A 27189-nucleotide genomic window follows, 5' to 3' on the forward strand; every position below is an offset into this window, starting at 1 on the left:
AAATTCTTTGTGTCATTGTCCACATGTTGAAGCTTTTAGAATTGGTTACTATGGATAAAACAAGACATGTTGTAATGTTCACACCTTCATTTTATTATTTATCCAAACAAGAACAAATGGTTTAATTGTTACAAATGATCTGTGTGTATGGTTGCAAGTTCAAACTGATTATGTTTTAAAGGCAAATTAGAACACAGTCCTAATGTGAAAGACTGGATCTAGACAAAAACACTTCAATACATATATAAAACAATTTACAATTTAATATAAAGAGGACCGTTGTATGGTTAGTCTCAATGTTTACTGGCTCATTATGTCAATATTGGGCTGAATCCTTTTATTCTTTTTTCTCTTTTAACAAATTCCTGGATGGAAAATATAGATGGCACTTTATATGGCTGAGATTTGAGTCCTTACCAAAAATAAACCCAATTGTATACAAGAAATGCAGCATCGTAGTATGTAAAGAATTTTTGTCCGTTTCCGTGTCATCCTTGAAGTTTCAGACAAAATGCCATTTGTCCACTGTACAAGAAAAAAATGACATTAAAATATAAGCACTGAGCCACAAGACACCTCAAATAAAACAAATTCAGTGCAAGTCTTTTACTTACCCTCTGGAGACACAGGATGCGGGCTGCCGAATGCTGGGGCCTGTGGAGTCACAAAATATACGTGAAAATTACCAAACCTAACCCCTGCACAGTTTTATATCTTATTGTGTTTGCTAGCATCAACAGTCTGTGGAAGTTCTCACCGACTGGACCACATCTCTGGCCTCATCTGCACTGCATTTCAAAGGGCTCTCACGGCAGGAGATATTTTTGCTAAGCAGAGGAATTGTCAAAAAGAAAGAAAAAAATGTTACTACTGTTCATGACCCTGACAATGTTATATGCACACTACACACTGCAGGTGCTTTACGTCTAATAACTTACCATTCAATGCCTTCACTATTTGTTTGCTTTTGCACTAGTGCCCTCCAGTGCTCATGGGTGGACTTAATGATCTCAATTGCAAAGTCCTGTAAGAAAGGAACAAGAACATCAGGGGAGAGGACCCCATTTAGATTTCTTAGAGAGCAATCCATTTCAAGCAATTCACTTCTAACCACTAAAACCACACTGGGCTGCAATCCCTCCTATACCAACTGCCATGGCTTATCTGTGTATCTAGTGTTACAAAGGTCTCAGTACCTTGTCTTTGAATTGTCCATCGAATCCAAATTGGTTCTCAGGCTTTCCATCAGGCACCTTATATTTCCTAAACCAGTCGACAGTGGCCTCTAAATGACCAGGTCGACTCTTGCGGACATCCTCTATGTCTGAGGAAACAAAAGAATTCAATAGAATAAGGATGGAGGGACAAATATTTGTTTGGTGTGAATTAGATATGAATCTGTACTCCATTTATACTTGGTACAAGGTAAAAACAGAAAATATGTAGTGATTACAATAGGACAAAGCAGGTTACCAAGAGTCTGTTAAAGCAGAAGTAAGTGATATATTTGTGTTAATATAAGTCTTAAATAGTTATATCTTCCGACAGCAATCACTTACATAGAGTGTTTGGTCTGAAACACGGGTCTGTCAGTCACTCTGCTCTGCTCTGAGCCGAGGAGAAAACATTTATCGTATCCTACAGTTTTTATCCAATGAGGAGAGACAACGGCATGCAGGGCTGTGTGTGCAGCCAAGGGACGCCGTGAATGTGGCGACGTAGGGACGAGGACTGTTATGGTGCGTTCAAGGAAACTCGTATTTTTCCGACCGTGAAGTCGTACCAGTTCGATCTGGTACGAGTTCATGGGTCGGAAGTTACGAGTGGCCGTTATAGTGACTTTCACCGGTAAAACAGGTCGGAAAAACACGAGTGGGTTCCCTGAAACGCTACAAAGTCGTAAGTTGTGACTTGAAGCTGTAATTTACGATTTCAAAAGCCTGCCTGGAACGCAGCATTAGCGAAAACGACCGGACCACTTACTTCTGCTTTAAGTCATTTATCCTAATTATTTTGTATCTATTTTGTTTATCTTGCTAATTATGTCTGTCTCTCATTTTTCCTGATACTCTAGCTCTACTCGGACACTGAAAATGTCCCCATTGTAGGACTGATAAATGGATTATCTTATTTTATGTTAGAACATTTTTACTTGATCAAAAGGTTAGCGCTGCTCAATTACGACAATGCAGGGACAAGGTTGCAGCTGATGTAAACAATGCAAATTAGGTGCGAGGCTAAAAAAGAAATACATTCATGACTGTTGGGCCTTAAGGATACACACCATAAGTTTTGGAGAGAAAGGTTTGATGTAAATAAAACTATGTTGACAACAAAATATCCACAGGCTGTTGTACTGAAGTTACTGTCAGGGCTGCCAACAATCTCAAAGGGCTTCTGTGTTGGATCTATAAATATATTTCTCCAAATTCAATTATTGAACCACAGAGAGTTGTGGAAACTATGCATTACTTTATATGAACCTTTATCTTTGTACTTAATTGTCTTGGTTTGCAAGTTCTACTACATATAATTAAACTTTCCTTGACTCATGATCATGCCACGTCTGCCAGACAAAATGTCTTAAGGGCAGAACATAGATCAGTGAAAGGTAGTTCCGAAATGATGATTGTTGATATGATCACACCCACTATTTAGGTTTTTGGCATCTGGGTCCTTTGTATTGATGGCAATGACCTTCCAGTCCATTTCTCCTTCATCAATCATGGCCAAAATGCCGAGCACTTTCACTTGGATTAACTGACCTGGAGAGCACACCTGGGCAAGCCAACAAAGTACCAATTAATAGTTGATCAATTGATGACACTATACTTAAAATTATCTTTGAAAAGTATATATTCAAAAAACACCTCAAAATGATAAAAAGCAATCTTACCTGAGTGCCAATGTCACAAACATCAATGGGATCATTATCGCCGCAACACTTGGTTTCTGCATCCATATGATTTGGGTCCTCCCATGTCTTTTGCAGTTCAAACAGTTAAAAAATAAATACATTTCTCAAAAAAAAAGCATTGAAATTGACAACTGAGTGACTGAATAAAAATTTATACACTCATAAGGATGAACAACAAGACAAAACGTTGAGCATGAATGATGAAACTGGAGTCCACCTAATTAATTTCATGGCATTTCAATTGCCACATTGTTATTTGTCAGTTGTGATCAAGATTGGAAATCAACACAAAGTTGTGATGATAGAAATAACCACAAACACTGACAGCTTAAAGACCCCCTCCCATGAAAATCGTGTTTTTCGTGCTTTTCACATGTTCCTGTGGCATTTTTCTTGTGTTAGAGCACACATCACCAGAAAAGGAAGTGCAAAATTGCATTTCTGAGTTTATCTGCCTTCAAATTGCTGTGAACCAATGGCAGACGCAAACTGGCAGTTTCAGGGAGACTGGAGCTGACGTGTCACAGCTCCAGGGGAGGGCACTAGTGCTACAAGCTCCCGCCCTGCATCTGGCTCAGAGGTGAAAGGCTTGGCAGCTCGGTGTAGCTGTCAAGGTATAACAGGAATAGCTCACCTGGTAGAGCAGCTTGCACCATGAGCGAGGACTGGGATCGAATCCCAGTGTGGAGTTTTACGCTCAACGCGCTGAATCTGTAATTGTACAATGTCCAGCTGTCAGCAAGCGGGGGGTGGGGTGCGAGGAGGTGGCTGGGCGGGTGCAGAGCAGCGCAGTCTCCGCCCACCCTCCAGAGGCGCATTGCTAATGTGCATTGCTAATGAGCTGGTTTTAAAATGACCAAAAAGGGTCGCGGGAGGGGGACTATAATGTCACCGGGATTCAGTTTTCTTACCTGTGGGAGCGCGCCATAGTTCCAGATGTAACCTTTATGGGGAAATATGTTGGCAACATATCGAAGCTTCCCTTTCTTTACGTCTTGTTTAATCGGATTCAGTGGTTCCTTTGTTGCAATCTAGGAGGTAAAGCGATTACGTAAGTGTGTAAGTGTAAGCAAATGCTCCGCAGTAACATATCTCTCTATCTCTCTCTCCCTCCCTCACATCTGGAGCCGCAGAGTGCAAAAGCTTCACAGGTGTGAGAAATTGGCAATCAGGCCTGAGCCTCCTCAGACTGTTCGGACCAGGAGTCAGGGTTCGGAGACCGACCAAGGCGGAGGTGGCAACCGGCATGAGTGTGGTATCGTAACAAGGAGAAAAACTGAGTTTGGATATTGTGCTCTAAGGGCAGAAATCTTGTTATGTTAAAGGGATAGTTCAACACTGCCATAATCCCTATAGATTTAGGAGTAGGTTCATTACCTTTAATTGTCGGTGCAAGCTATTTAGCCTATTCTAAAAACAACATGCACCGACAATTAAAGGTCACAAACCTACTCCTAACACTATAGGGATTATGGCAATGGGCCAATTTGTAAAACTGTTGAACTATCCCTTTAAGAGAGTTTTCCTGCTCATTCCGACTGAAGATCTTCACCCAGGTTATTTATGTACTATTACATAAGTGTCCATATGTCTATGAATTTTGAGTTTCTGTGCATATATTATTTTCTTTCAACACTCAAAATCCTTGCTGATTCTTGCTAGCAGGCCTCAGGCTACCTCTTTTTTCACTAACATAGCATCAGACTACCACTATGCTAAATAATCTATAAACCACAATAAAACTAGAAATGTGAATTCAATGCGAGTCATCCTTTACTGAGGTAGTAGAAGTAGTGGTAGAAGCAGCGTGGCAGAAATATAATAATCAGATTATTTATTGTAAGAATTGGACAGTGCATCCATAGTGTGTTAAGTCTATGCTTACCTCCATTTTAGCATTTGACCATCGAGGTACCTCCACAACCATATTATAGAGCACCTGAAAATAAAGTAGAGAGCTATATAGCCTACAGTTTCATTGTGAATGAAAAAGTGAAATAAAACATTGAATTTGACAGTACCTCATTTTCACTGTTCTTAGGTTTTTTGGCTGGCACACCATTGTCCTATCGAGAGAGAAAAAACGTTAAAAATGTCTGCAAGTTTGACCATACAGTTTTGGATTTTCTGCTGCATTTATTACACTTAAACGGCTACTTCCACTATCAGAAGACTTACCTCTTCCGTGTCTGCTATAAGTGGAATGTCATGGAAAGGTGAAACGTATTTCCCTTCAGTGGTTTCTACAAAGAAAGAAAAACAGTAAAAATATTAAACAAAAGACTGGAAGACTGATTATTGTAAGAGCTCAGATCATACCACAAATATCATAAATTGCTTTATCTCTAGTCATTTCAGGATCTAGTCTTGAGCACCTCTGCAGCATCTTTTACGAAAACTCCTTTGCCATTGATATATAAGGGATGCAAGCTGTGAAACTATTTTGGTGAAGTGTTTTCACCTTGTTACAGTTTTTACCTTTGTGATACAGTGGGAAGAAAAGCTTTTCACCTCACACACAATAACAGCTTTAAAAAACAAAACAGCAATTGACACATGAATCATTCAGCCCCTGGACATTTATAAAAGTTTAATTCAATTATTTTATCTGCAATCTTTGCAATTCAATAACTTTATCTGGCCTGTTTTATGTCTACGGTTTTATAGGGGCGTGTGCTTGTGCGTGTGTGCCCTGACAGTGTCCACGTGACCACAAAACAGGAAGTAAAACCACGTGAAAATAACACCTTTTCTCCATTTTTGCTTATGAAGTAGGCTACTTTAACATACTGGAAACCGGTATGAGCACACCAAGAAAAGCCCTGCACATTGACAAAGGTCAAGCGTTTACCTTGAGGTGGAGCCAGGGGTTACCTGTCGGGACACTGGACCTCAGTGCTACACCGTCCTACCATGACATGCATGGGGTTATCGGCTAATGACTTCTCCCACACTGGCGATGATTGACTTACTAAAATAAATCCGGTAGTCAGTGGAATTGGGGCGTCCTCTCTCCTCCGTTTGATAGTGCATCGTTTTTCTCAAGTAATAAAGATGAGGAGCAGCTGCTGCTTGTGTGACGAGTTTGTTTCGAGAGGCAGAAAATGGGCCGAAAACAGTCACCAGGCGGCCAGCCGAAGACGAAGAGCGCAGCAGCAGCAGAGGTCTCATTATACACACACACACACTTCTTCCTCTCCTCGGTTCCTACTTCCCGTCCTCCACCTCCGCCGCAGCCAGATCCCAAGCGTTAAGTCCGCCTTATTGAAACTGGGTTTCCGGTTGAGTGAATTTCCAAATAAAAGCCAACGCTAAATGATACCGAGCTAAAACAGGTTGTCTCAAAACATTCATATTTTTATTCCATCCATATTTTATCCATAACCTTTTGTAGCAAAAGCCACAGATTTTGTTAGGCTATGCCACTATAGTAGACCTGAACAGCCTACTTAGCTTTTTACAGGGTATTAATATCGTACTTTTATTTTGATAACACAATAGATACAACCGGAAGTCACATTGTTTTTTCCTATGCTAACTTGAAGATGGTCATGGTCTATGTGCACTCTTCATTTTACTGCCATCTAGCCTTATTTGAGTCACTGAATGACCCCTCCCACCCTTTCCTTTCCTAAAATAAGGGGAAATTGTGGCAATGTATTTTCAATCCTACCATTGAAACAAAGATATGCACTACTTTCTTGTGACCCTTTTTAAAATAAATAAAAATGATAAAAAAGCATGTAAGACAGATAGCCTATAAACACATGAGTAGTTTTCCACTGTGAATGAAGAACTGAGCACCTTTGTCATCCATCTTGAGACCTTCCATAAAAGTCACTTTTGCTTGCTTGCTTTTTTACAGCCTTAAGTTAATGGATTCGATGGCGATAATCTCAACAATACATCACAGGATCAAAGTCCATATGTATCTATTGTGCCATAAACAAACACACACACCCCAGCGACTTTGATGTGTTTTTGTTGGCCTCTATTTAAACAAATGACACATACATCAGCAGCTATAAAAAGGTAGGTTTATTAAAACCTTAAACTGCACGCTTGCCTTTGATACTGTTGCCTTAAGGTTTTAATGTTACTGTCCAAAATCCCATTCATTGCGTGTCCACTACCAGTGCAGTTTTGACCAGTCTCACTGAAGCTAGTAGATGACAAGAAAAGATTTCATGCTCAAGTGACCAGCAGTAAAAGTTTATGGCTTTAAGGGATAGGTGTGTTTTTATTTTCCCTCATCCTATTCATTGATCCCGCCCGCATCTTTCCCTCCAAAAGTATTTTGTCTCAATAAAAAAGCAAAATACATGCTGATAGCATTTCTTACTTTTAAAATCTTATTAACTTTTTTTATTAACTTTGTAGAGGTTCATTAACTTGTGTTAGTGCCTAACATTTTTTTCTTGGGTGCAAATTCACTACACTTCAGGGACACTCTGTCTTTGAGCAGGTCAAGAATAACCACACCCTGACTGACATATTGTCACACAAGCTTCCTCAGGCCAAAACAATTAATACTGCCACCCTGTCGGCTCACAGGAGATAACGCTGTTTACTGACTTGCATGTTTGTACAGAGTATGTGATTATTCAGTATTTGTTTAACCAAGTCCACTTGGTTACACAATACTGCTCAGACACATACATGTTATGTTTTCGTCCACTTTAACTTTTCTTGTTTGAAATGAATAGGTCAATTCTGAGGTTTTATTTATTATGAATGTACAATTAGATGATGATAATGATGATGATGATACTGATAAAGTAATGTGAGATACATTTTGTGTGATGCCCAGCTGACATACTGTACTGTTGGGAGCCATATTTGTGTATCTAGTCAGATAGAAGTTAAACAGGTGTCCTATGAGCACACCGCACAGTGATCTGAAACCACAATGGAAGACCTTATTACCTGTCTCAATGGAGAGGAAATGCATCCATTCATTGTTATGGCGACAACTCATAGTATCTGGTTGCTGTGACCAGAAGTAATTGTGGCACCAAGCGTGTCAATGAAGTTCCTGTCTAACTAGATCTCACATCACATGAGTGCCAATTTCTAAGGTTTTTCCTGATAAGAGGAAACAAAAGCTAAAACACGGCCCATTCTATTTCTAAATACCCAGAATTTAAACATTATCAGGGTATCACCATAATGCATGTGCATGTTCTGATGTGGAAATATATAAAGCATATGTATATGGTTTTTATCTATTCATTATACACATTTTAAAAACTTTGTGAATCCATTTACTGTATTTAATATTAGCTTGGCTACCTGGTTTGCTTTTTCCCTACAGCTCAGTACTACATAAATCATCTGATTTGGATATTCACTTTTTAAATAGGCTACTACATGAATAGAACACTCTGTATTGTGATTTGTAGCACCCAAGACATTTACATAAATACTTCCCTGTCGCCACTGTGAGTGTCTCTGTGAAATCTCACATTAATTTTACTTTGGGGATGATTAGTTTTATTAAGCACAAAATCAAAAATAGCTGGTGGCCATCGCTGTGCCTACAAAGCTTTGAGGGAAAGTGATGAGATGTACTTTCTCTGTCCAGAGGGAAAAATGATCTAAAGGGAGAAACATAGCACAGCAGTAGAGAGGTGTGGCCACACAGCTCTCATGACAGGTAGACACAGGGAGGAGCTACATTACCTGTGCAGAGCAGGCAGCAGTCAGTGCATAGAGAACAGTACACCTGTTGCACTTCCCAGGCTCTTTCTCTCTCTGTTTCTCTCCCTTTTCCTACCCCTCTTTCTCTTCCCTTTCTTTTCTCCTACTTTGGTCTGAAAGCGCAAGGCGGCTGTCGGCCTCACCATGGATCTCAAGGAGGCCAGCGGAGGTGAGAAGGAGAAGGAAAAAGAGAAGGAGAAAGTAATAAAAAGGAGGAACCGGCCTGTGTTTCTGCGTTACCTGGAGAGGAGAAAGACGGACACTATTGTATCTGATGACACGGCCAAAGGTGACATTAACCTGGGGACACTGGTGAGGAGGAGCCAGTCTGACAAGACGGAGTACAGCGCTAAACTTAAAGGTACATCAGCTAATGACCTCCCCTGGGGTCAAAGCTATGGCAACAGTCTACATGCACGTGAGCCATCACTCACAACTCTTTACACTGCAAACTTGTTCATGACACACTGTGTATGGGGAACTTTTAGACAAACATGTCCACTGCGGATGGACTATAACATGTATGTAACAGCTTTTATGGCCTTTAGGCAAACATTCGACACAGACACATGCACTGCTCTACAGCTCTGGATACTGGGCACCTGTTGTGTTACTATGTGTTGAGCAGGAGATACTCCCAGAGGGATGAAGCCACATATGCAAACTGTGCTCCAAACTCAGGCACAGAGGAGTGGCCTGAGAGCTGTTCCAGACCAGCTCGTAAACAAGATCTCGACACCAGAGATGTGAAGGATGTTATATATTTACTTACTTACACTTTGTTAAAAAGTTTCACCTCAGGTGTTCTTGACATTTCAGGCATTTGGTCTTACATTGACTAGAGCTTACTAATTATCAGAAAGAATTTGGAGTGATTGGCTAGTTGGACAAAAGAAAATAGGATAAATTCACTGATGCAGTTTTATGTTGCCTCATCACAACAGCTGACACAGCCTTTTTATGCGTATTGCGGAGAAACTGGCTTCACCTGTCCTTAGAGTGCTGTCAGTGACTGGGAATGCTGCACTTCAGGCAAAATGGCAGACTGGGGGGGGGGGGGGGGGGTTGGTTAGTAGCCTATAAAAGATTAGCCAAAGTATGTAGGTGTTCCTGTGCCACTTGTTCCTGGGTTTCCTTTTCTGTGAACAATACAAATGCCAAATGACTCATGTCACCTTGTTCAAAAAAAGCAAAGCACTACTTCCCTACTTCTTACTTGGTGTCGCATTGATAAGATACAGGAGCTTTCACTCACACTTGCCTTATCAGCAGCTGCCCAGATTACCTGAAGAAAGAGACTCTCTTCATCTCTTCAGCTTTTTTGTTTTCTCAAACAGCCTGCATCATGGCAGACGGGGGAGTCGAAAAGAAAAGAAAAGAATAACACACAACACGGGATTGTTTTCAGTAAACCAGTCAACCTCCATCTCTGACCTCAGCATCACACCTGACAAGCTGATATTTACAGTGCTATTACCATAGCAAATATTGACGGAATGATGACTTCACTTAAAAAGGGCTAAATGCTCGACTAAATGTCTCATATTTGATTACTTCTAACCTCTGTACTGATTTGAAAAATCTGTATGCAGAGGCCAAATGAAAGTGAGTGTCTCTCCCTTCACTCTCTGTCAAAGTGTCCATAATAAGCAAAGCGCTCAACCATGACTCCAGTGATGGTGCCCAAGTGGCCTGTAGCAAAAGTCTGCAGCTGTAAAAGACAGTTTCAGGCATGAGTGTGTTTTTATTTTCCCGCTCTTAATTCACTGATCTGGCTCCTGCACCCACTGAGAAAATAAAGTTATCTTTATTTCATCTCAACAACAAAGTTTCAAAAAATATTTGGTAGCTTACTTTTTTTATCCTAAAAAATAACTATTTAAAAAATAGTTTTAACATTTTTTTAAATTAATAAAAAATGTGTATTAGTGAAAATGTGTATGTGCTGTAGGTGATCAATGTATAGATGGAATCTACCTATTTGTTCAGGTCAATTCTGATGGACATTTAACTATTTTAAAATTCTATATACCAAATTCTGACGAGAAAATAACTGCCATATTGATCATTACTGTAATCTAAAAGAAATAATTGTCATTGCAGTCCTGATCTGAAGACGATGTGAGTAGCCTCACAGCTGACATATTTACAGTGGTATTACCATTGCAAATATTGACAGAACGATGACTTCACTGAAAGAGGAAACATGTGAGCTGCTCTTCCACAGTCAGCCAGTCATGTGCTTGTCGGACAGGTTGGTCGAGCCACTCACCTATGGCAACGTCATATCAGTATGTCTAATAATTTACAGTATTATAACTAAAGAGTTCTGGCAATGGTTCGCCAACACAACACTCCTACAGAGGGACAGTTAATAAATCATACTCCTTTGTATTTATCGACTAAATGTGCATGGAACAGGCTACTTTGTTGTGGGTTGGTACTGTTTGAGGATTGACTTTTAGTTTGTGTGTGTGTGGCCCAGGTATTACTCCTGTTTACACAGTGACATTTTTGGGCCATGTCTTCCTTATGAGGACAGAGAGTAAGACCCATGACACAATTAAGGAACAAATAGGTTCAGGTTATAGTTAGAGAAAGGTTAGGATTAGGTTAAGGTTAGAATTAGATGTAGAAGTAGTAGCAATGGTTAAGATTTGAGTAAGTCTTCAGGGAATGAATACAAGTCAATGAGCCCATATTGATAAACAGTGTATCTGATATCTGGTTTCAGGCCTAATGATTCATAATAACTTCCCCTTTAGTGAATATTTTTGATATATCTTCAAGCTTCTAAAATATATCCCCAGTTTTCTCATGGATAAAATCCAGTTGTGCACTTTGCTGTGTGGCAGTCTAACATGTCATTCTTCTTACCGGCGATACATGATACACCATGCCCTCTATTCTGCTCTGTCTGTCTGTTGGATCCTTTTCAATGGGCTCAACACTGAAAAGCCCTGTATCCACTTTCATGGGAACTCCTGTGCCGGCAACTATAGCTCACCAAACATAATGCTGCATGGCAAAAGGATAAGTCACCAGAGTTATGAGATCTGCTGCTGAGTCGTGGTTGGTTAGAGTTCATTTTATTTTTTATTTCTGACACTGTGAACATGTCAAAGCAGAAGAATTTCTTAAATGCCACTTTTGAATGGGACAGATTTCACAAAGATTGTGAAGTGCTTTTAAAAGAATCTGTATGACATTGACACAAACGCTTTGTTTTGTGTCAAGAAAATGCTGGAGTAAAAAAGTGAATGTGCTGAAACTAAATTAAAAAATAGACTACATTTCCATCCAGTATGCAATCAAGATACCTCAACTGATTTATCATTAAGGGGATTTATTCTCACGGGTGGAGGTTTTCAGACATTCTGGGGTCTCTTTTCACTCTGAAAGCCCATGTAGACATATGACACTTGATGATACTGTTGAAACACGAATTTGATACTTTTTTTTTTTTTTTTTACATAGGTAAGTGAGTAATATTTCATTGAAAAAGTAGAAGTGGTTCTATAAGACACACATTTATTAATAATGATTAAAAATAGCCGCACAGCTAGATAGTCTTACGACAATCAAACTCATAGAATTAAAAACAAAAGTGGCTAAGAAGTTTTAGCAATACCTGCGGAAAACCTATGTATCAGAAAAAAAAGTTAGCTGTAACTGTCATCAGAATGTGATCTGACCTCTGTTGCAGTCAGCCACTACAATTGTGTGACCACAATGTGTACATAGCCTGTTCTACTCAACCTCAGCCAAAGTAACTGTACCTTTCAATTACTGTATCTGCAGTTTACCACTTGTTGTATTTCTATTGCTGTGAAAACAAAAGACTGAAATGATTTTAAAAAACACATTAGTTTTTCATCGACAGTGCAGGTATACATGGGTTAATCATAACCCAGACAGTTAATGTGTGTAGTACTGTTGTGAAACTGGGGTGGTGGGTGCAGCCAAGCAAAGTGTAAAGAAAGTGTAGAGAATGTTACTAATAGTGTGTACAAGAATGAGATGAATTTCATATGGACTTACACATGCATGCATTACTGTGTGTGTGTGTGTGTGTGTGTGTGTGTGTGTGTGTGTGTATATATATATATTCTCTGTGCAATAGTGTGAATCAGAGTGAATATGTATATGTAGGTGTGTGTTTATCTCTAACCCCCCCCAACACACACACACACACACTAGCATAAACACTCCCAGTCTGAGCAGATGGAATGCCTGAGCACGCCGTAGCATTACATCAGCGGCACGATTTGCTCTGTAACCTGACACAGGCCTCGCAGCCTTCTGTCACCCTTCCTCCACCCCCTCGCTTTCTCTCTCTCTCTCTCTCTGTCTGCCCCCCCCCCCCTCAAGAGGAGGAAGTGGTGCATGGTGTCGATTAGGCAGCGAGGAAGCATCCCTCTTCCCTGAACAGACAGTCCTGCCTGCCATGCAAAGCACAGAGCAGCCACAGACTGATTAGGAAGCAGAGCAATAAAAAAAAAAAGAGCAGTGAGTGAGCCTGACTGGCATGTTAAGTGAGGCCTTTTGGCGTTTGAGTCAAAATAATTAGATCACCGTGAAATACTGATGGCTGCTCAGGCGTCAGGCGGATGTGTTAGAAGAGATATATGCTTTTTCTAAGTAGACACAGCCCACGGGGCCAGGGTGTTTACCGCCATCTGAGCTGCAAATAGCATGAAACACTGGCAAAAACATAAAAGTTTCTTTAAATTTACACATTTATACCAAAATGTAGTTTGGTGCATTCACATTATCATTAGCGCTGCATGACCTTGTTTGACATCTGATGAACTTGTTAAGCCTGCTACACGAGAATGCACGTCTTTACAGACAGAATTTAAAAAAAAAACCTGCTTTTTTTTTTTTTTTTTTTTACAATAGTAATATTAATGTTATGATGCCATTTTATTCCTCTCAGAGAAAATGACACCGCCTGACCTGTCCACACCCACCTCTCCAGCCATTGACCCAGAGGAGGTACGCTTGAGGAAGATGAAGCGCAGGGCAAAGGTCATCCACGAGCTTGTACAGACTGAAAAGGACTTCCTCACAGACCTGGAGCTGTGCATCAGAGAGGTGGTCCAGCCTTTACGGCAGATGCAGGTAGACATATCCGACACAAATGAGTGAACTTCAACATTAATACTCCCACCAACTGAAAATACATTTTTGAATTAATTTACCATCCAACTTTACGATATAACTACCTTAACCTGTAACTTGGTTCACCCTATTTACGGTAGTTCACACACATAACGGTAGTTCACAATCTCTATACATCATTTTCAGGAAATCATGAGAATTGAATCAAACTTTTGGGGCATTTTACTAAAACACATAGGTGTAACAACAATGCTGAAATATCCAATGAAGTGTGACCTCAAAGGTTATTTAATAATAGCCACAGCTTATTTTTTAAAGCAAAATGATTACTGATTTATTTGACATTTGGACATAAAATGTGTTATGAAGTTTGAGTATTTTTTTTTTTTCATTTCATTTGGAAAGAGTGGCTCAACCCTTTTTTTTCTTTTTTTTCTGTGCTCTATTGTGTTAGGTTGTTGATACTGATCGACTATTCACCAACATGGAAACAGTGTGTGAGGTGTCAGCAGCATTGCTTCACAGACTGCACGAGGCCATGGCTGACCCCGACCCAGAGGCAGTTGTCATAGGTAATGCTGTTTTGATTCTTCTCCTATTTAATTTAATGTTGACTTTTGTTGCTCTGGATAATTTCGGACCAAAGATCTCATGTCCCCTTTTTTGACTGTGTTTGTAGGAGATGTATTCATCCAGGCGAAGGCAGCTTTAGAAGATGTGTATAAGATTTACTGTTACCACCATGATGACGCCAATATGTCCCTCAAATCCTATGAAAAAGAAGAAGAGATAAAGCAGCATTTCACCACATGTGTATTAGCGCTGAAGTAAGTCATGTCACTTCCTCCTATTTCATTTTTTGAAATCTAACTTCTCTGATATTCTCAATGTTAGGATTTACTGGTGATCTTTAATGGGAACTGTATTTCCTTTTCTTTATAATTACAGGAGGATCTACGACCAAGAGTAGGTTCCCTAAGTTTTTATATTTTCTTTCCTGAATCACTGCTCTGTATGTCATAGGAGTTCATGCAGATCATTGTTTACTATATAATGTGCTTATTTACACAGAGGAAAACCTAACTTACTGGACATGGGTTCACTGATCATAAAACCTGTCCAGAGGGTCATGAAGTATCCGTTGTTGCTTGGGGAGCTGTGGCAGGCAACACCTGAAGACCATCCTGACTACCGGCCACTGCAGGAGGCGCTCACCACAGCCAAGATCATTAATGTGAACATCAATGAGTTCAAGAGGCGCAAGGATATAGGTGAGATGTTGTTTTTAATGAATTATTTTTGTACTGCTAAAACATCTGCCGTCCTGACCTTATTTTACAATTTTTCAAATTTTGCCCTCTATTTTCATCTATTCTCAGTTATGAAGTATAAGAGGTTGGAAGATGAAGGCACACTGAGGGGCAAACTGCACAAGTTTAACATCCATTCAATCCGTAAGAAAGGCGACAGGTTTGCTGGTTACCTCAAGATCCTCACTGGAGTTGAACCACAGGTAAAGAAAGCGTGTTGTGTTCATGGTTCCCTCCACAGTCACTGTAATTGCAATTGAGTGGCAAAAGATAAGATAGTATGTCTGGGCTTAAAAGTTAAAATAACTTCAGAAATTTTAGCTTTTATGTAGCATTTAGAGAAAAACATAATTGACATTTAACCAGTATTTAAGATACATTTTTTGTTTGTTTTATTATAGGTTAGAGATGAAGTATTTGATCGAGAGGAGAAACTGTTCAGGAGTATGGAGAAGGCTGTGAGGCAGCTGGTCAAGAACGTTTACTGTTACCTGCAGTACACACAGGTACTGTAGGTGTATATAAGCAAATTATTTACTGTACCACAGCAAAATGGAGGCTGCTTCAATGATATTTCTTCATTATTTTATATTCTGCAGGAGATGGTGTCTGTAGCTGTCCAGAGTGTCCAGGACATGGAGAACATTGTTAAGGAGCCAAACAAAAATGGCATAAACGGCTCATTGCACAATTATGGCACTGACCCCTATAAGCACTTTGTAAGTGTGGTTTTTGTTGTAATTCACAATTGGAACAATCCAGCTTTTCGTCCTCTTTCCTCTCCTTCTGCGAATGCTCTCTATCTGTTCTGTCCTTGCTTCCCTCTCCTGTCCCCACATGACCTTTCTTTCACCCACCAACTGTGACTCATCTCTCTCTTTTCCCATAGGTGCCTGTCTGCTGTCCATTTTATTAAATCTTCTCCTCTGTGCCTCTAACTTTTCCAGTAGATCCTGCAGTTACTCTGCCACCTTCCCTGTCCCTGCTCAGTTCTCTCTGTGGATCGTGCTGTTGCCAATTCTGATATAACTGCACCTTTGAATAAGACTCTTTGTGTAGCAGCTCTTCACTGCGGCAGCTCAGCACTGCCCCAAGCAAAGTCTGTAATGACCTTTACAAAATAACTGTAGTCACAAGCGCATGTAAAGAAAAAGCAACAGACTTGTATTGTATGAAAGGGCGCCATTGTGTCTGCTACAATCAAAACCTGACAGCTGTAACTGATAGATGCTTTCATCAGAAGCTGAGCATTTTCACCAAATGGACAATCTCTCCTCCATGTAGTACTGCCCATTCCATGCACTACTCATATTGTAAGCTGAACAACATCAGTAGCTTTGGTTTGTCTGCATGCAAATTAAGCTCTGGCAGCACTCTTGTTGTTATATATTCAAGGTTAATGTTAATGCAAAGTATACTGTCTACACTTGGGAAAAAATGTTTTGAAATAGAGATGCCGCTGCATACTAAAAACAAGATATGTCATCATACACTACTACTACTACAAAAAAAATCTTTTAAAACCACAGAAATAGACCAAAAGCACCTGTTTACATGTAGAGAATACATAATGAACAGAGGCAGCCTACCACCGTAAATCGCTATATTCATCTTATGCTACCTCATTGACTTCTTCCTCCAGAAAGACAGTGTGGAGCGCTTGGTCCTCGCCCCCCTCTCCTCCCTGCAGGGCATGTTCACGGCCCCGCAGAAGCTCATCCAGAAACGTTATGACAAATTGCTGGATTACTGCAGTCGCCTGGAGCGCTCTTCCTCTTTTTCATCCTCATCCTCGTCAGCCAGCACCTCTTCCTCAGCTCCCTCACTGGTCTCAGTGGACCTGCCCGGTCCTGCCAGGAGAGACTATGAGGCTATCAATGCCCTGCTAGTGGAGGAGCTGCAGAGGTTCAACATGGCTGCCTATACTATTCTGACCAACTGTGTGGTGTATCTGGTGGCCCTACTCAGAGAGCTGATGGATAAGATACTACTCCGTGCTCCATCCATCCAGCAGCTACCAGTGAGGATCCTGATCATGACACACATTATTTGTCACATTTCATTTTTGGGTCTGTTTGATACTGAGACTCTGTTTTGTTTGCTTTTCCAGGCACCTCTGTCAAACATTGCTGAGGTGCAGAACAGCATCATGGACGAGCTGAATAATCTGTCTTTTGTCAAAGATAATGCACAGAAGCTGATGGAGCGCAAAGTCAGCTTTGAGAGACAACGAGACAAGAAAACAACGGTGAGAAAGTTGGCGAAATCTAAAAGACATTTATGTGTAATTTTAGCATGCAATCTGCACTAGTTAGATCACTTATCAGTGGAGTAAACATCATTGTCCTGATGTGACAATCGAAGGGACACATATTCCTGTGATGCTTTAAAAACTAATTAAACCAATTCCAAGCAATGAACAAGCAGTGACAAGTCAGACAGAGGCGGATATGGAGAACACATCCAGGTTGTGATTATCTGGAGCACATGGCAATTTATAGGTGCCTGATGCCCATAAATACCTGGTGGGGCTATAGCCATAGACAATTGTAATATCTATATGTGTGTAGGTTCACACATATGCCTACACATCTATATATACTCTATATGTATATATTTATGGTACAAGTGTTTGTACCTTTACATGTGAGTGTATCTGAAACTCCCACCCCCAGGAGCTTATTATCTTTCATCTACCTAGAATACCTTTGAACATAACCATAACCAGCATTAGCAGGTGCCCACCCCACAATATCCACTTCATGTATTTACACCACTTTTCACCGTGCGGTCTTCCAGGTGGTGGAGGTGCAGCATCAAACTGAAGAACAGCGAGCCTTGCTGCTGGCTGAATACCCAGTGAGCCGTCTATACCAGCTCAAGAGAAAGTGTAACGGCTGCCAGGAGCAGGACCTCAGCCTGCTGGAGGGAGAGCTGGTGGCCCTGCTGGAGGATACAGATCCATTAGGCAGCAGCAGCCGCTGGCTGGTTCATACTGGAGGCAAGTGTGTGTGTGTGTGTGTGTGTGTGTGTGTGTGTGTGTGTGTGTGTGTGTGTGCATGCATAAGGACAAGGACCCTTGAGGCAAAAGTAGCTTGTGGCATATATTGTTAATAAGACACACAAGGTGAATTAAGTTATCACACTAAATCATCTGCAGGCATGGTCGGTATAGGTCCCCTTTAAAACACATTCCTCTGTGAATACACCTGCATGTATTAGATGACTGAGGCTCTGTAGACAAACTTTAAACTTTACTTTCTGACTCCGACAAGTCAGCGCATAAGAATCAGTCCCAAGGGCTCTTGTGATGTCATGGTTGCTGGTACCTCTTCCCCTGCCTCTGGAGATGGTTGCCTCACAACAGGGCCAACTCCAGAGCTTGTCTCTTTCTCCCCTCTATGTCGCGCACGAAGCACCTGAGATCCCAACGTCTTGTTTGGAACAAACCGCTGTGCGTTGTAAGCAGTGTTACTTAGAGTACAAAGCTGTTCCCTTTGGGTATTCAGAAACAAGGATGGAGAGATGCTGCTTGCGTTCTCTCTCTGTACTCTGGAATAACAAGTCCTTTTTTTATGAGCGCTAGAAAAAAAAAGTGTGTGTATGTTTCTGGGTATAAAGTACATTCTTCACAGTCTTGTCGTTTCCTTGGGGATTACAAGCATTCCCAGGAAGTTGTTGTTCATCCCTCTGTTGATATCAACACTATGAATATGCTTGGCTCATATTTACACACTCTTCAGGTCGCTCACTGTACCTGGATTTCAGATTGTGTAAGCAAATACTCTGCAGCGGTTATGTGAAATATGCTCTTGCACATTTTAAACCCATGTTTATCACCTCGCCAGTTTTGTGATTTATGAAAGAAAATGTCAGGACTTACAGCAATATTGGCAAATTCACTCAAATGTTGCACATCTTTTAGATTTAGCTTTCACCTCCACACAATGTAGAACTATGTGCATGCTTATCTACCACTAATACTGCTTTGCAATTTGGGTGAATTAGCCCTTTAAAAGTGAAGAAGTCAAGTCTAACAAATTGTCCCTGTGTGTCACTGTTAGGGACACAAGGCTACGTCTATTCCACATTCCTGAAGCAGTACAACCCTCTGAGGGACTCCCAGCGGGCCGGCCAGATGGCCAAAGAGCAGCAGCAGCAGCAGCCACCTGCCATGGTGGACGACGACTTCGACGACTTCAGCCTGTTCGTGTCAGGCAGTGGCAGCAGCAGCCTGCGCAGCTTCAACCTCAACACCACCGACAGCAGCTCGACCCTCTCTGGTCTACAGGGGGAGCCGGAGAGCCCAGAGGACCTGGAGGACACAGTGGACACAGAGGCTCAGCAGGTGTGTGTGTTTGTGTTTGTTTGTGTGTGTGTGTTTCCCTGAACAGTTCCTGCACCATATGGATGTCAGTTTAAGATATTGCATTAATACTGGGAAGGGTAAGAAAAAGAAAAAAAGGAAAAAAAGAAAAGAAAACTTGGTTCTGTTTGGTTAAATTTACATTATGACAACAGTTAAGGTCAAAAAGATTTAGCAAAATCCAAAGTTGCAGAATGACTGTACCTCAAATAGTTGTGTGTACAGGGAAACATTTTCAAATCATTTGAAATCGATATCAAGAATTCTCAAAAAATATGGGACAAAACACCACATAAACCCTCACAATTTTAATTGAAAATGGTTCAGTAAAGCGTGTAATTTTAACTAGGTTTTCAGAGAGCCGTAAGGTTTTCTTCACCAGCTATAAAATATGAGTTATTAAAGTGGCAGTAAAACTGAGGTGTGCAGGTATACGGACTGGATCAACTGATGATCTGTTACTGCAGCAGCACATTGGATAGCTTTATGGTGTCTCTGTCTAGCTTCCATTAAAATAAAATGGGTTAAATGACATCATAGAATCTCAGTGATGTAACTCAAGCTTTATTATCCCTGGGTTTTGTGCTCCTTGTCGTCATGTCTTTATATGCTCTGACTACCCAGTGTCCCTCTGATCTTCATTATGATATGACACTGTTATTGGTCTTAAAATATAAGTGACTGATCAGTCAGTAAATTGAGATGAAAGGTAGGACTGGTAGTAACAATCAGTGGGAAAACTAATAAACAATGCCACCTGCTGGATTTAAAGGAGACTACACTTCAAAGTAATTTAATGTATTTTCAGTGGAAGATTACACACTAATATTAAAAGGGTATCATTGGTGAGTTTAATGCTTTCACAGAAAACAAACACTGACATACATTTGACTTGTGTCTCTTTCCACAGTTTTATGCTGTCTATGCATTCAAAGCCCGCTGCGACCAGGAGCTGACATTGCAGGAGTCCCAGCACGTCCGTATCCTCAAGTTTTGTGACGTGGGCGGCAATAAGGAGTGGTGGTTAGCTGAGGCAAATGGACAAAAGGGATACGTCCCTGCCAACTACCTGGGCAGGATGTCCTATGCCTAAACAGGACCCCTCTGTTCTGTTGTAGGATGTTCACAAAACCAAACCTAAACCCAACCTGTGGCCTTTTAAACAAAACCAAATTATTTTACATTCCTGCTTGTCAGTGTAAATCCCAGCTGGTTTGCAGTCTGCTTCTGAGCTGACACACTGAGGCAAAAACAAAAAACAAAACACTCATGCTCACACCTATGAGGAAAATTTGTTTCACCAATTACCCTAACCTGTATCTTTTGACTGTTGGACCCACACAGATGCAGAAAAAGCATACAACGAGATCAGAGCCAGTTATCAAGTACAAATTCAAAGCCCTCTTACTGTGAGACGTCAGCAATGACCACTGCACCACCCTGAAAATGTATCACTAGATGTTATTATCAGATTTCTCATACCAAAAGTGTTCATGTTCAATCTTCTTTGTGATCTTTCCAGAAGATCACAGGCGGAGAATGCAATAACGCGACTTGACAATAATCTGATGAATGTGGATAATAATGGTAGGAAAACGCAGGGCACTGCGCCGAGCACTTTTGTACTTCAGTGTTGTTGAGTTTATATTGATAATGAAGTAAATGTTATATGTAAAATGATTTATAGATGAAGTAAATGTTATATGTGAAATGATTTATAGATGAAGAAAATGCTATATGTGAGATGATTTATATACATGAAGTATACATTATGTTTTATGTGAATGCAAAATGAAGAAATGTCATTTATATTTGAACAATTATGTCCTGTATAAACAAATCCTCTAATGATGACTGTTGTGATCCGTTCTTCCTTCATCCTCCAGAATATAACGACTCACATTCAGGGACACCACATGCTACAGCCAGTTTATAACAAGAGGATATTTAATGACATTTGTTGAGTAAAAGTGACAGTGACACTTTTTATTTTCCAATGTTTAGATTTGTTAGGACAGAACGAGGCACACAAGAGTCCAGCAGCATTTACACAAAGTAAGATTCAAGTATTTGACTGGATGGTGTTAATCCATGTACAGATGCTCTTGTAAAACAAACATAATGTTCTGGCACTAATTTCACACTGTTTAAAAAGGTTTATTTTCTACTCCCTCGGATCTCCTCCTCTTCCGATTCTCTCTTTCTCTGCTCATTTCTTCAGTTTCTTCTGTGCGGCTTTCTTCTTGACCAGTTGCAACCGCTTCATGGCGTTAAGCTGAGACTCCTGAGATGTCGGTGCTTTGTCCCCCGGTGCAGCCTTTGACCCATTCCCATTGTTCCCGTTACCTCCTCCATTGTTACCTCCGTTCCCTCCCGCGCTCGCCTGGGAGCTGCTCGGGGAGCCGCCCCCGGACGAGGAAGAGCCTTTACCTTGGTTTTCGCTGCTGGATGAACGGTTCAGTGGCTGCTTACCCAGAGTCAGGGGTGGTGGAGCTTTCAGAGGCACCTGGCTGGAGCCGTTTCCGTTGCCTCCCCCGGTTACCTTTGTACCTCCAAGTCCTGACTTTGCTCCAGCTAGCCCAGACAGGCCGACAGGTTTCTGGCCAGAGGGAGGCGTCAAGGTCTTGCTGCTGCCACTTGGGCCTGAGGAACCCAGTTTGGAACTGGGAGGAAGAGAGGGGTTTGTCTTGGCGCCAAACGCAGCCCAGCCTGTGAGACCGCTGCCAGAGGAGGAGGAGCTGCTACTAGTGGGATTGGCTGATGTTGTGGATGCCTGCACGAAATGATAAACAGTTACACCACAATTATCACAGTGCACAACAAGCTCGATAGAAATTGTGATGAAGTAAGCACCAATACTTCTTAAGTCAAATGTTGATGTCTTCATCATCAAAGCTACTCATTTGACAAATCCTGTGCCCAACTATATATTTATCATGATGTGTCAATCGGCCAAGATACCTGCAAGCTAGACGATGCTTCAACTTGCTTACTTGAGCAATACTTTTGCTGCAAACAAATGAAATTCTTATTCCCATTGCTGCCAGTATTAACATAATCAAATCATTGACTAAAGGAAAAATCTTTGCTGTCAAAATAACTTCACGGTGAACCAATAGGTAAATGAACTCTGAAAAGTTTTACACCGATCCCCTCTGGAGGAATGATACAGCAACAGAAGTCAGTGGTCTGATCCTTGAAAATAAGTGTATACTTTCTGCTCATTTTCCACTGCTGAGATATATGCAGTCTGCCTTTTAGAGCAGTTTTGCACATTGACAGCTATTGCTCTCCTCTCACTTGCTGCAAGTCAAACAGATGCAGAACCCTCTTTTTGTGCTTAACTGCAGGGCGACACTGGATCACATACCCCATGTTAGATGCAACAAATGACTGTTTATTGCACAGGTTGGCAAACTGTTAACCATTCATATCCCACCTCACACCATCTTGCTTGCTTTTGCTTTCGAAGAGTCATACACTGCGAGAGATTAAATTTGTAAACAGACCTTCACTTCTGTTCTTTTGAAGGCTTGGAAGGTGCTGGTTGTGTCAGGTTTGGATTTGAGCTCTGCCTTTTTCACCAGTGTGTCTTTCACAACGGGTGCTGACGACGCAGATGCAGGAGACGGCTTCTGTGCAGGTTTCTGTGCCTATTGGACGGGTAAAAATAGTTTTAAATACAAACAACAGGCCCTAGTGGTATAACTATGGACTCACCAGTCAGCTGGTCAGTGCTATTATCCTACAAAATTATTATTAATCGTAATATAAAATAAAATAAAATAATAATAAATTGCTGTTTAAGTAAACTTAATGCTCCTCACCATGCGTTTCATTTGCCTGGTGCAGCGGGCGCAATACCACACAAGCCGGGGGTCGTTCACTTCTTTGTCTGTCACCTGGGGTTTGTGACAGTCCTGGTGATACAGATTGTGGCACTCTTGGCACTCCACCAGCTGGTTTCCCATTGTGACTGTCATTTGCCTTGGGTATTTAAAAAAATAAAAACACAACAAGACAGAATTAGAAAGGACCATGTGTTAGTTTTCAAATTTCTAGGTTTGAAAACTGATTTGAAATGTTAATAACTGCACTGGAATGTGTGCTGATATCCTGACAACCACACAAAAAAGTACTCTATTGACGTATAATTAAACTGTACCTGCAAACCACACAAGCCAGGCCCATTTCCATGGCAAAGTCATCAGCGTTGGTCTCATCGTTGTCGTTCATGTTGGACAGGAGGTCCTTGCTCGTCTGAACGGTGATTGGAGAAGAACGATTCTCCTGTTTCTCCAAGCGAGGCTTTTTCGGAGGGTCTACCTCTCCCAAGTCGACTCTGACCTGTTTGTCGGTAAGACAGAGAGAAGTCAGTTTGACAACATTACCAAAATCTAGCTACCTCAATCATTATCACACTAGTGGTCTTTATTGGAATTATGTATGTGTGCATTTTGCACTTCAAGGAAAATCTCTGGACTCTACTCTCCCCCTCGTGTGACATTTCTGACCTGAACCATTTGGATCTGCTTTGTCTTTCCTGCAGCTTTGCAATGCAGCTTTGCAATAAGACGCTGTAGGTCTAAAAGAAACTTGAAAACCAACACATAAAAACAGAGCATTTCCTTTTTGCCATTTACAGGTCATGTAGTTTTACATCTGCTTATGACTTAACAAATTTAATAATTTATGTTGTGCTGCTTAACAAGAAGGCAGATGTCCACAGGCAACCAAACAAAGAAAGGCAAAGCAATGATTACACATTTTGTGTGGATTTGTTTTATTTTTGAATGTGTGTGTTCTCCTATAGGATGGCATTTGACATTTGACAGACCTTTGCATGTAGTATCAGATCATTCTGAGTATAAGACTAATTTTCTTCTGATCAAAAATATACAAAACGGATCTGGTACCTTTTCAGAGGGTCTCTTTTCTGCCTCTTTCTTGCTCTTTTCTGAACTGGATTTGCTGCTTCCACTGCTGCTACTGGAGGATGAAGAACTTGAGGAGGACTTGGAGTCTTGTTTACTCAAACTCAGCTTGGACACAGACCCCTTGGACGTCACCTCTATATCCTGAGGATACACAATGATAATGCAGAGCACTTAGCATAAACATAAACGACACATACTTGCATTAAACAAATGAAATTGAAGAGAGTAAGACCATAACAAGGTGTGGTGGGAATCAAGACTGTACTTAAACATAAATATGTGATTAAATCCTTACTTTTTGTGAAGAACGGTAGGATGAATCACTTCCTCTTGAAAGGGACTCATCAAGTAATGCTTTCAGTTTCTCAGCTGAGTCTTTACTCTTGGAGTGCAGATAACTCAATCCCTTGAGGAAGATGGGATCCAACTCCAGACTCACAGGCCCAGCCATGGCTTAAACTGAAAACAGGAAAATAATGTTGTTAGAGTTTGTTAGAGATCAGTTGCAACTACTTACATACCACAGCTTAGGCAATTCTGGTTAAACAAGTTGGCTTCTATTCAACAAACATTGCAACACCAACATGGATTGTCTTAGACCTGAAGATTAAATGCTGGCAGGAGACAAGGGCACTCTTTATTGATTCTTGGGCGGAAAAATGTCTTTTCAGTGCCTTAATCTGCAACAATCAATACAACACAGTGTAAAGAAAAACCTTCTTGTATTTGCAACCTCCACTTAGTTACATAGTGTGCAAATTTGTGTAAATCCTCACATGCAGCTACTGGTCACATACTTTGTGCCATTACCATTAAAAAACAAACAAACATTTCCTCTCCATATAAAAGATGTAGGAAGCTTGAGATATTCTTTTTTTCTCTATCTGGCCTCAGTTTTCCATTCACACTTTCATTACCTTTATATTTGAGACATTTGCGCTAATGACTGCAGCCATCAGTAATAATTACAGTAGATGACACTACATTGCATAATTGATGGAGAGGAGAATGGAGGAAACCAGGCCAAAGTAGTTAAGCATCACTGGGTCTATTACATTATTAGTACATCATTTTCGAGGGGGGGGGGGTGGTCCTCCAGACTGGGGGCTCACAACATCAAATGTGCTGTTACTGCATTCATACAGTCCGTTGGGTTTAATTTGATCAACCACACACGTCCAGACTGAGTTTATCTGGTCGCTCTGGACCGTTGTCCGTCGGACACAGAGAGAGACACTAACGTTAACGTACTAACGGCACAGTGGCTAAAGTTGCCCTCCCTCCCTCCTTCAGCTGTCAGTTATAGATCCAAGTTCACACGTTATAAATATTAGTTTGGTTACTTTACCTTACTCTCCTCTTCTAGTAAAAGCGTGTTCCGTAAGCCGGTTTTTATCCGTTTAGATGAACAAATGACGATTGAGAAACACTTCCTACAATAAGAGCAAGCAGCCGGGGACGAAGCCTTCGCCTCACAGTCTGTGCAACCGTTAAATATGTCCGGAGTCTACGGGCGCGGAACCTTATCTAGACACTTGGTTTTATGTAACTTTATGAATTAAAAAAAGAAAGAAAAGAAAAACAATTATATGTGTATACATTTTTGTAATCAATACAGCGGTTTTTTTAAATTTACTTTTTATTCGTTTATTTTAGTAATATAAATACCAACTGGGCTCAAAACATACAACATAACATGACAAGGGGAGGATTTGGGGGATTAAATAAAACAGCAGAGTCAACATAAGCACATCATGCATAAAATACAATAAGAAAACATGAAGATGCTGCTTGGAAATAGGGAAAATAAAGGATTTGACCTTATCCTCGTCATCTATATGAAATTATGTCTTCTAGTTGACACGTAAGTGTGCCATTTTGACCAGTTTTCTTAAAAAATATCAGCTTGGTTCAATGCAGCGTTTGAATCTAAATCCTGCATTAAAAGTACCCACATTAGGATTCACTGGTGGTACGTTTTAAAAGCAGACAGCTGGTGGCGCTGTGGAGCTAGTTCAGCTTTAGCACAGGGGAAGAAGAAGCAGCAGCACCGGCCGCGGAAGCGTGTACCATAACAACGTGGTTTTAATGAAATTGCCGGGTGTGTTTTGTCTGCGTTTTTATAGCTGTCCTGTGTATATACTGATGTCATTTTAAGCGTTGGGTTCAACATGGCATTTTAGCACTACAAGTCAAAGCTGCCATCCTTAAAAACACAAGCTAGTTGTTTCCATCGTCTTGTCTTTACTCCTCGAGTTGTAACATTATTTACAATGAAGCCCGCAGACGAAAAGCAGCAGTATCTCTCTCTCTACTTAGAAGTTTGTTGCCAGAACGAGGAGCCTCGTCTTCCGCTGCACACCTCCATCGCCCTGTTTCTTCTGTCCTACTGTGAGTGCAAGTCTTTCAAAGTGTTTCTGGTCTCCAGCAAACCTACCAGCACCCAGTCACTGAAGAGTCAGCTGCCGGAGTCTGTGGATGTGTCCGACACTCACCTGGATGATCTGCCCCGGCTGGTGAAGGGCTGCCGTCTCCCTGCTGTTTTGGATGAGACGGGGCGGCTCTGCAGAGCTGGACTGGCAGTGGTCCTGAGACACATCATCACCAAGACCTTAGAGGCCGACCCCTCCAGAAATGATGTGCTGGCACTGCTGGGCTTCAAGAAGACCTGTCTGAAGGCCTGTGCTGAGGTCAGTGGGAAGCAGGGAGACTAATTACTATGCACTCAGTGTAAATAGAAAGTATCTGAATGAGTTTCACTGGCATTTAATAGGCAAGGCAAGGCAATTTTATTTGTATAGCCCGTTTTTACAAACAGTTTGTCTCAAAGGGGGG

The 27189-nt window shown here is 41.0% G+C and overlaps 4 protein-coding genes across 5 annotated transcripts in view; 2 read left to right on the forward strand and 2 right to left on the reverse strand.

Moving 5' to 3' along the window:
* Positions 1 to 72: 72 nt before the first annotated feature.
* Positions 73 to 6171, reverse strand: ppa2 (inorganic pyrophosphatase 2). Its single transcript, XM_085780572.1, has 12 exons — positions 5890 to 6171; positions 5096 to 5160; positions 4939 to 4983; positions 4803 to 4856; positions 3829 to 3948; positions 2897 to 2983; positions 2652 to 2778; positions 1197 to 1324; positions 939 to 1024; positions 758 to 827; positions 615 to 654; positions 73 to 525 (listed from the first exon to the last, which is right to left on the reverse strand). The coding sequence occupies exons 1-12, from the start codon at positions 6086 to 6088 to the stop codon at positions 503 to 505; spliced, it is 1044 nt and encodes a 347-aa protein (XP_085636698.1). The 5' UTR covers positions 6089 to 6171; the 3' UTR covers positions 73 to 502.
* Positions 6172 to 8603: 2432 nt separating this feature from the next.
* On the forward strand, positions 8604 to 21268 carry arhgef38 (Rho guanine nucleotide exchange factor (GEF) 38). Its single transcript, XM_085780538.1, has 14 exons — positions 8604 to 8978; positions 13557 to 13741; positions 14196 to 14313; positions 14421 to 14568; positions 14690 to 14707; positions 14813 to 15012; positions 15121 to 15254; positions 15453 to 15557; positions 15651 to 15770; positions 16694 to 17071; positions 17162 to 17299; positions 17851 to 18046; positions 19110 to 19399; positions 20328 to 21268. The coding sequence occupies exons 1-14, from the start codon at positions 8762 to 8764 to the stop codon at positions 20508 to 20510; spliced, it is 2430 nt and encodes an 809-aa protein (XP_085636664.1). The 5' UTR covers positions 8604 to 8761; the 3' UTR covers positions 20511 to 21268.
* A 78-nt stretch (positions 21269 to 21346) lies between these two features.
* Positions 21347 to 26889, reverse strand: ints12 (integrator complex subunit 12). Of its 2 annotated transcripts, none has more exons than XM_085780562.1 (7): positions 26792 to 26889; positions 24650 to 24813; positions 24334 to 24495; positions 23583 to 23764; positions 23245 to 23404; positions 22927 to 23070; positions 21347 to 22190 (listed from the first exon to the last, which is right to left on the reverse strand). In XM_085780562.1, exons 2-7 carry the CDS (start codon positions 24803 to 24805, stop codon positions 21627 to 21629), a joined length of 1368 nt encoding a protein of 455 aa, XP_085636688.1. In that variant the 5' UTR covers positions 24806 to 24813; positions 26792 to 26889; the 3' UTR covers positions 21347 to 21626. The 2 variants fall into 2 exon arrangements, with proteins under 2 accessions (XP_085636688.1, XP_085636680.1); XM_085780554.1 differs by lacking the exon at positions 26792 to 26889 and adding an exon at positions 25703 to 25838.
* The window catches only part of gstcd (glutathione S-transferase, C-terminal domain containing), a 55401-nt gene continuing 54583 nt past the window's right edge, over positions 26372 to 27189 (forward strand). The window contains exon 1 of the mRNA XM_085780548.1: positions 26372 to 27044. Within this exon, the coding sequence (XP_085636674.1) occupies positions 26628 to 27044 (417 nt within the window). The 5' untranslated portion in view covers positions 26372 to 26627. The remainder of the gene's footprint in view (positions 27045 to 27189) is intronic.

Source organism: Trachurus japonicus, chromosome 1 (assembly GCF_045865225.1).
Source record: "Trachurus japonicus isolate A0001 chromosome 1, Traja_1.0".
NCBI lineage: Eukaryota > Metazoa > Chordata > Actinopteri > Carangiformes > Carangidae > Trachurus > Trachurus japonicus.

Excerpts from the sequence above, each read along its gene's own strand:
- ppa2 (XM_085780572.1), bottom strand. The coding sequence starts at position 6,088 with ATGAGACCTCTGCTGCTGCTGCGCTCTTCGTCTTCGGCTGGCCGCCTG. Across the intron at positions 4,984-5,095 it reads TTATAGCAGACACGGAAGAG|GACAATGGTGTGCCAGCCAA; the intron begins GTAAGTCTTCTG and ends CTCTCTCGATAG. Across the intron at positions 1,025-1,196 it reads ATGGACAATTCAAAGACAAG|GACTTTGCAATTGAGATCAT; the intron begins GTACTGAGACCT and ends CCTTTCTTACAG.
- arhgef38 (XM_085780538.1), top strand. The coding sequence starts at position 8,762 with ATGGATCTCAAGGAGGCCAGCGGAGGTGAGAAGGAGAAGGAAAAAGAG. Across the intron at positions 8,979-13,556 it reads GTACAGCGCTAAACTTAAAG|AGAAAATGACACCGCCTGAC; the intron begins GTACATCAGCTA and ends TATTCCTCTCAG. Across the intron at positions 15,013-15,120 it reads CAAGAGGCGCAAGGATATAG|TTATGAAGTATAAGAGGTTG; the intron begins GTGAGATGTTGT and ends ATCTATTCTCAG.
- ints12 (XM_085780562.1), bottom strand. The coding sequence starts at position 24,805 with ATGGCTGGGCCTGTGAGTCTGGAGTTGGATCCCATCTTCCTCAAGGGA. Across the intron at positions 23,071-23,244 it reads CCAGGCAAATGAAACGCATG|GCACAGAAACCTGCACAGAA; the intron begins GTGAGGAGCATT and ends CCCGTCCAATAG. Across the intron at positions 22,191-22,926 it reads TCAAAAGAACAGAAGTGAAG|GCATCCACAACATCAGCCAA; the intron begins GTCTGTTTACAA and ends CATTTCGTGCAG.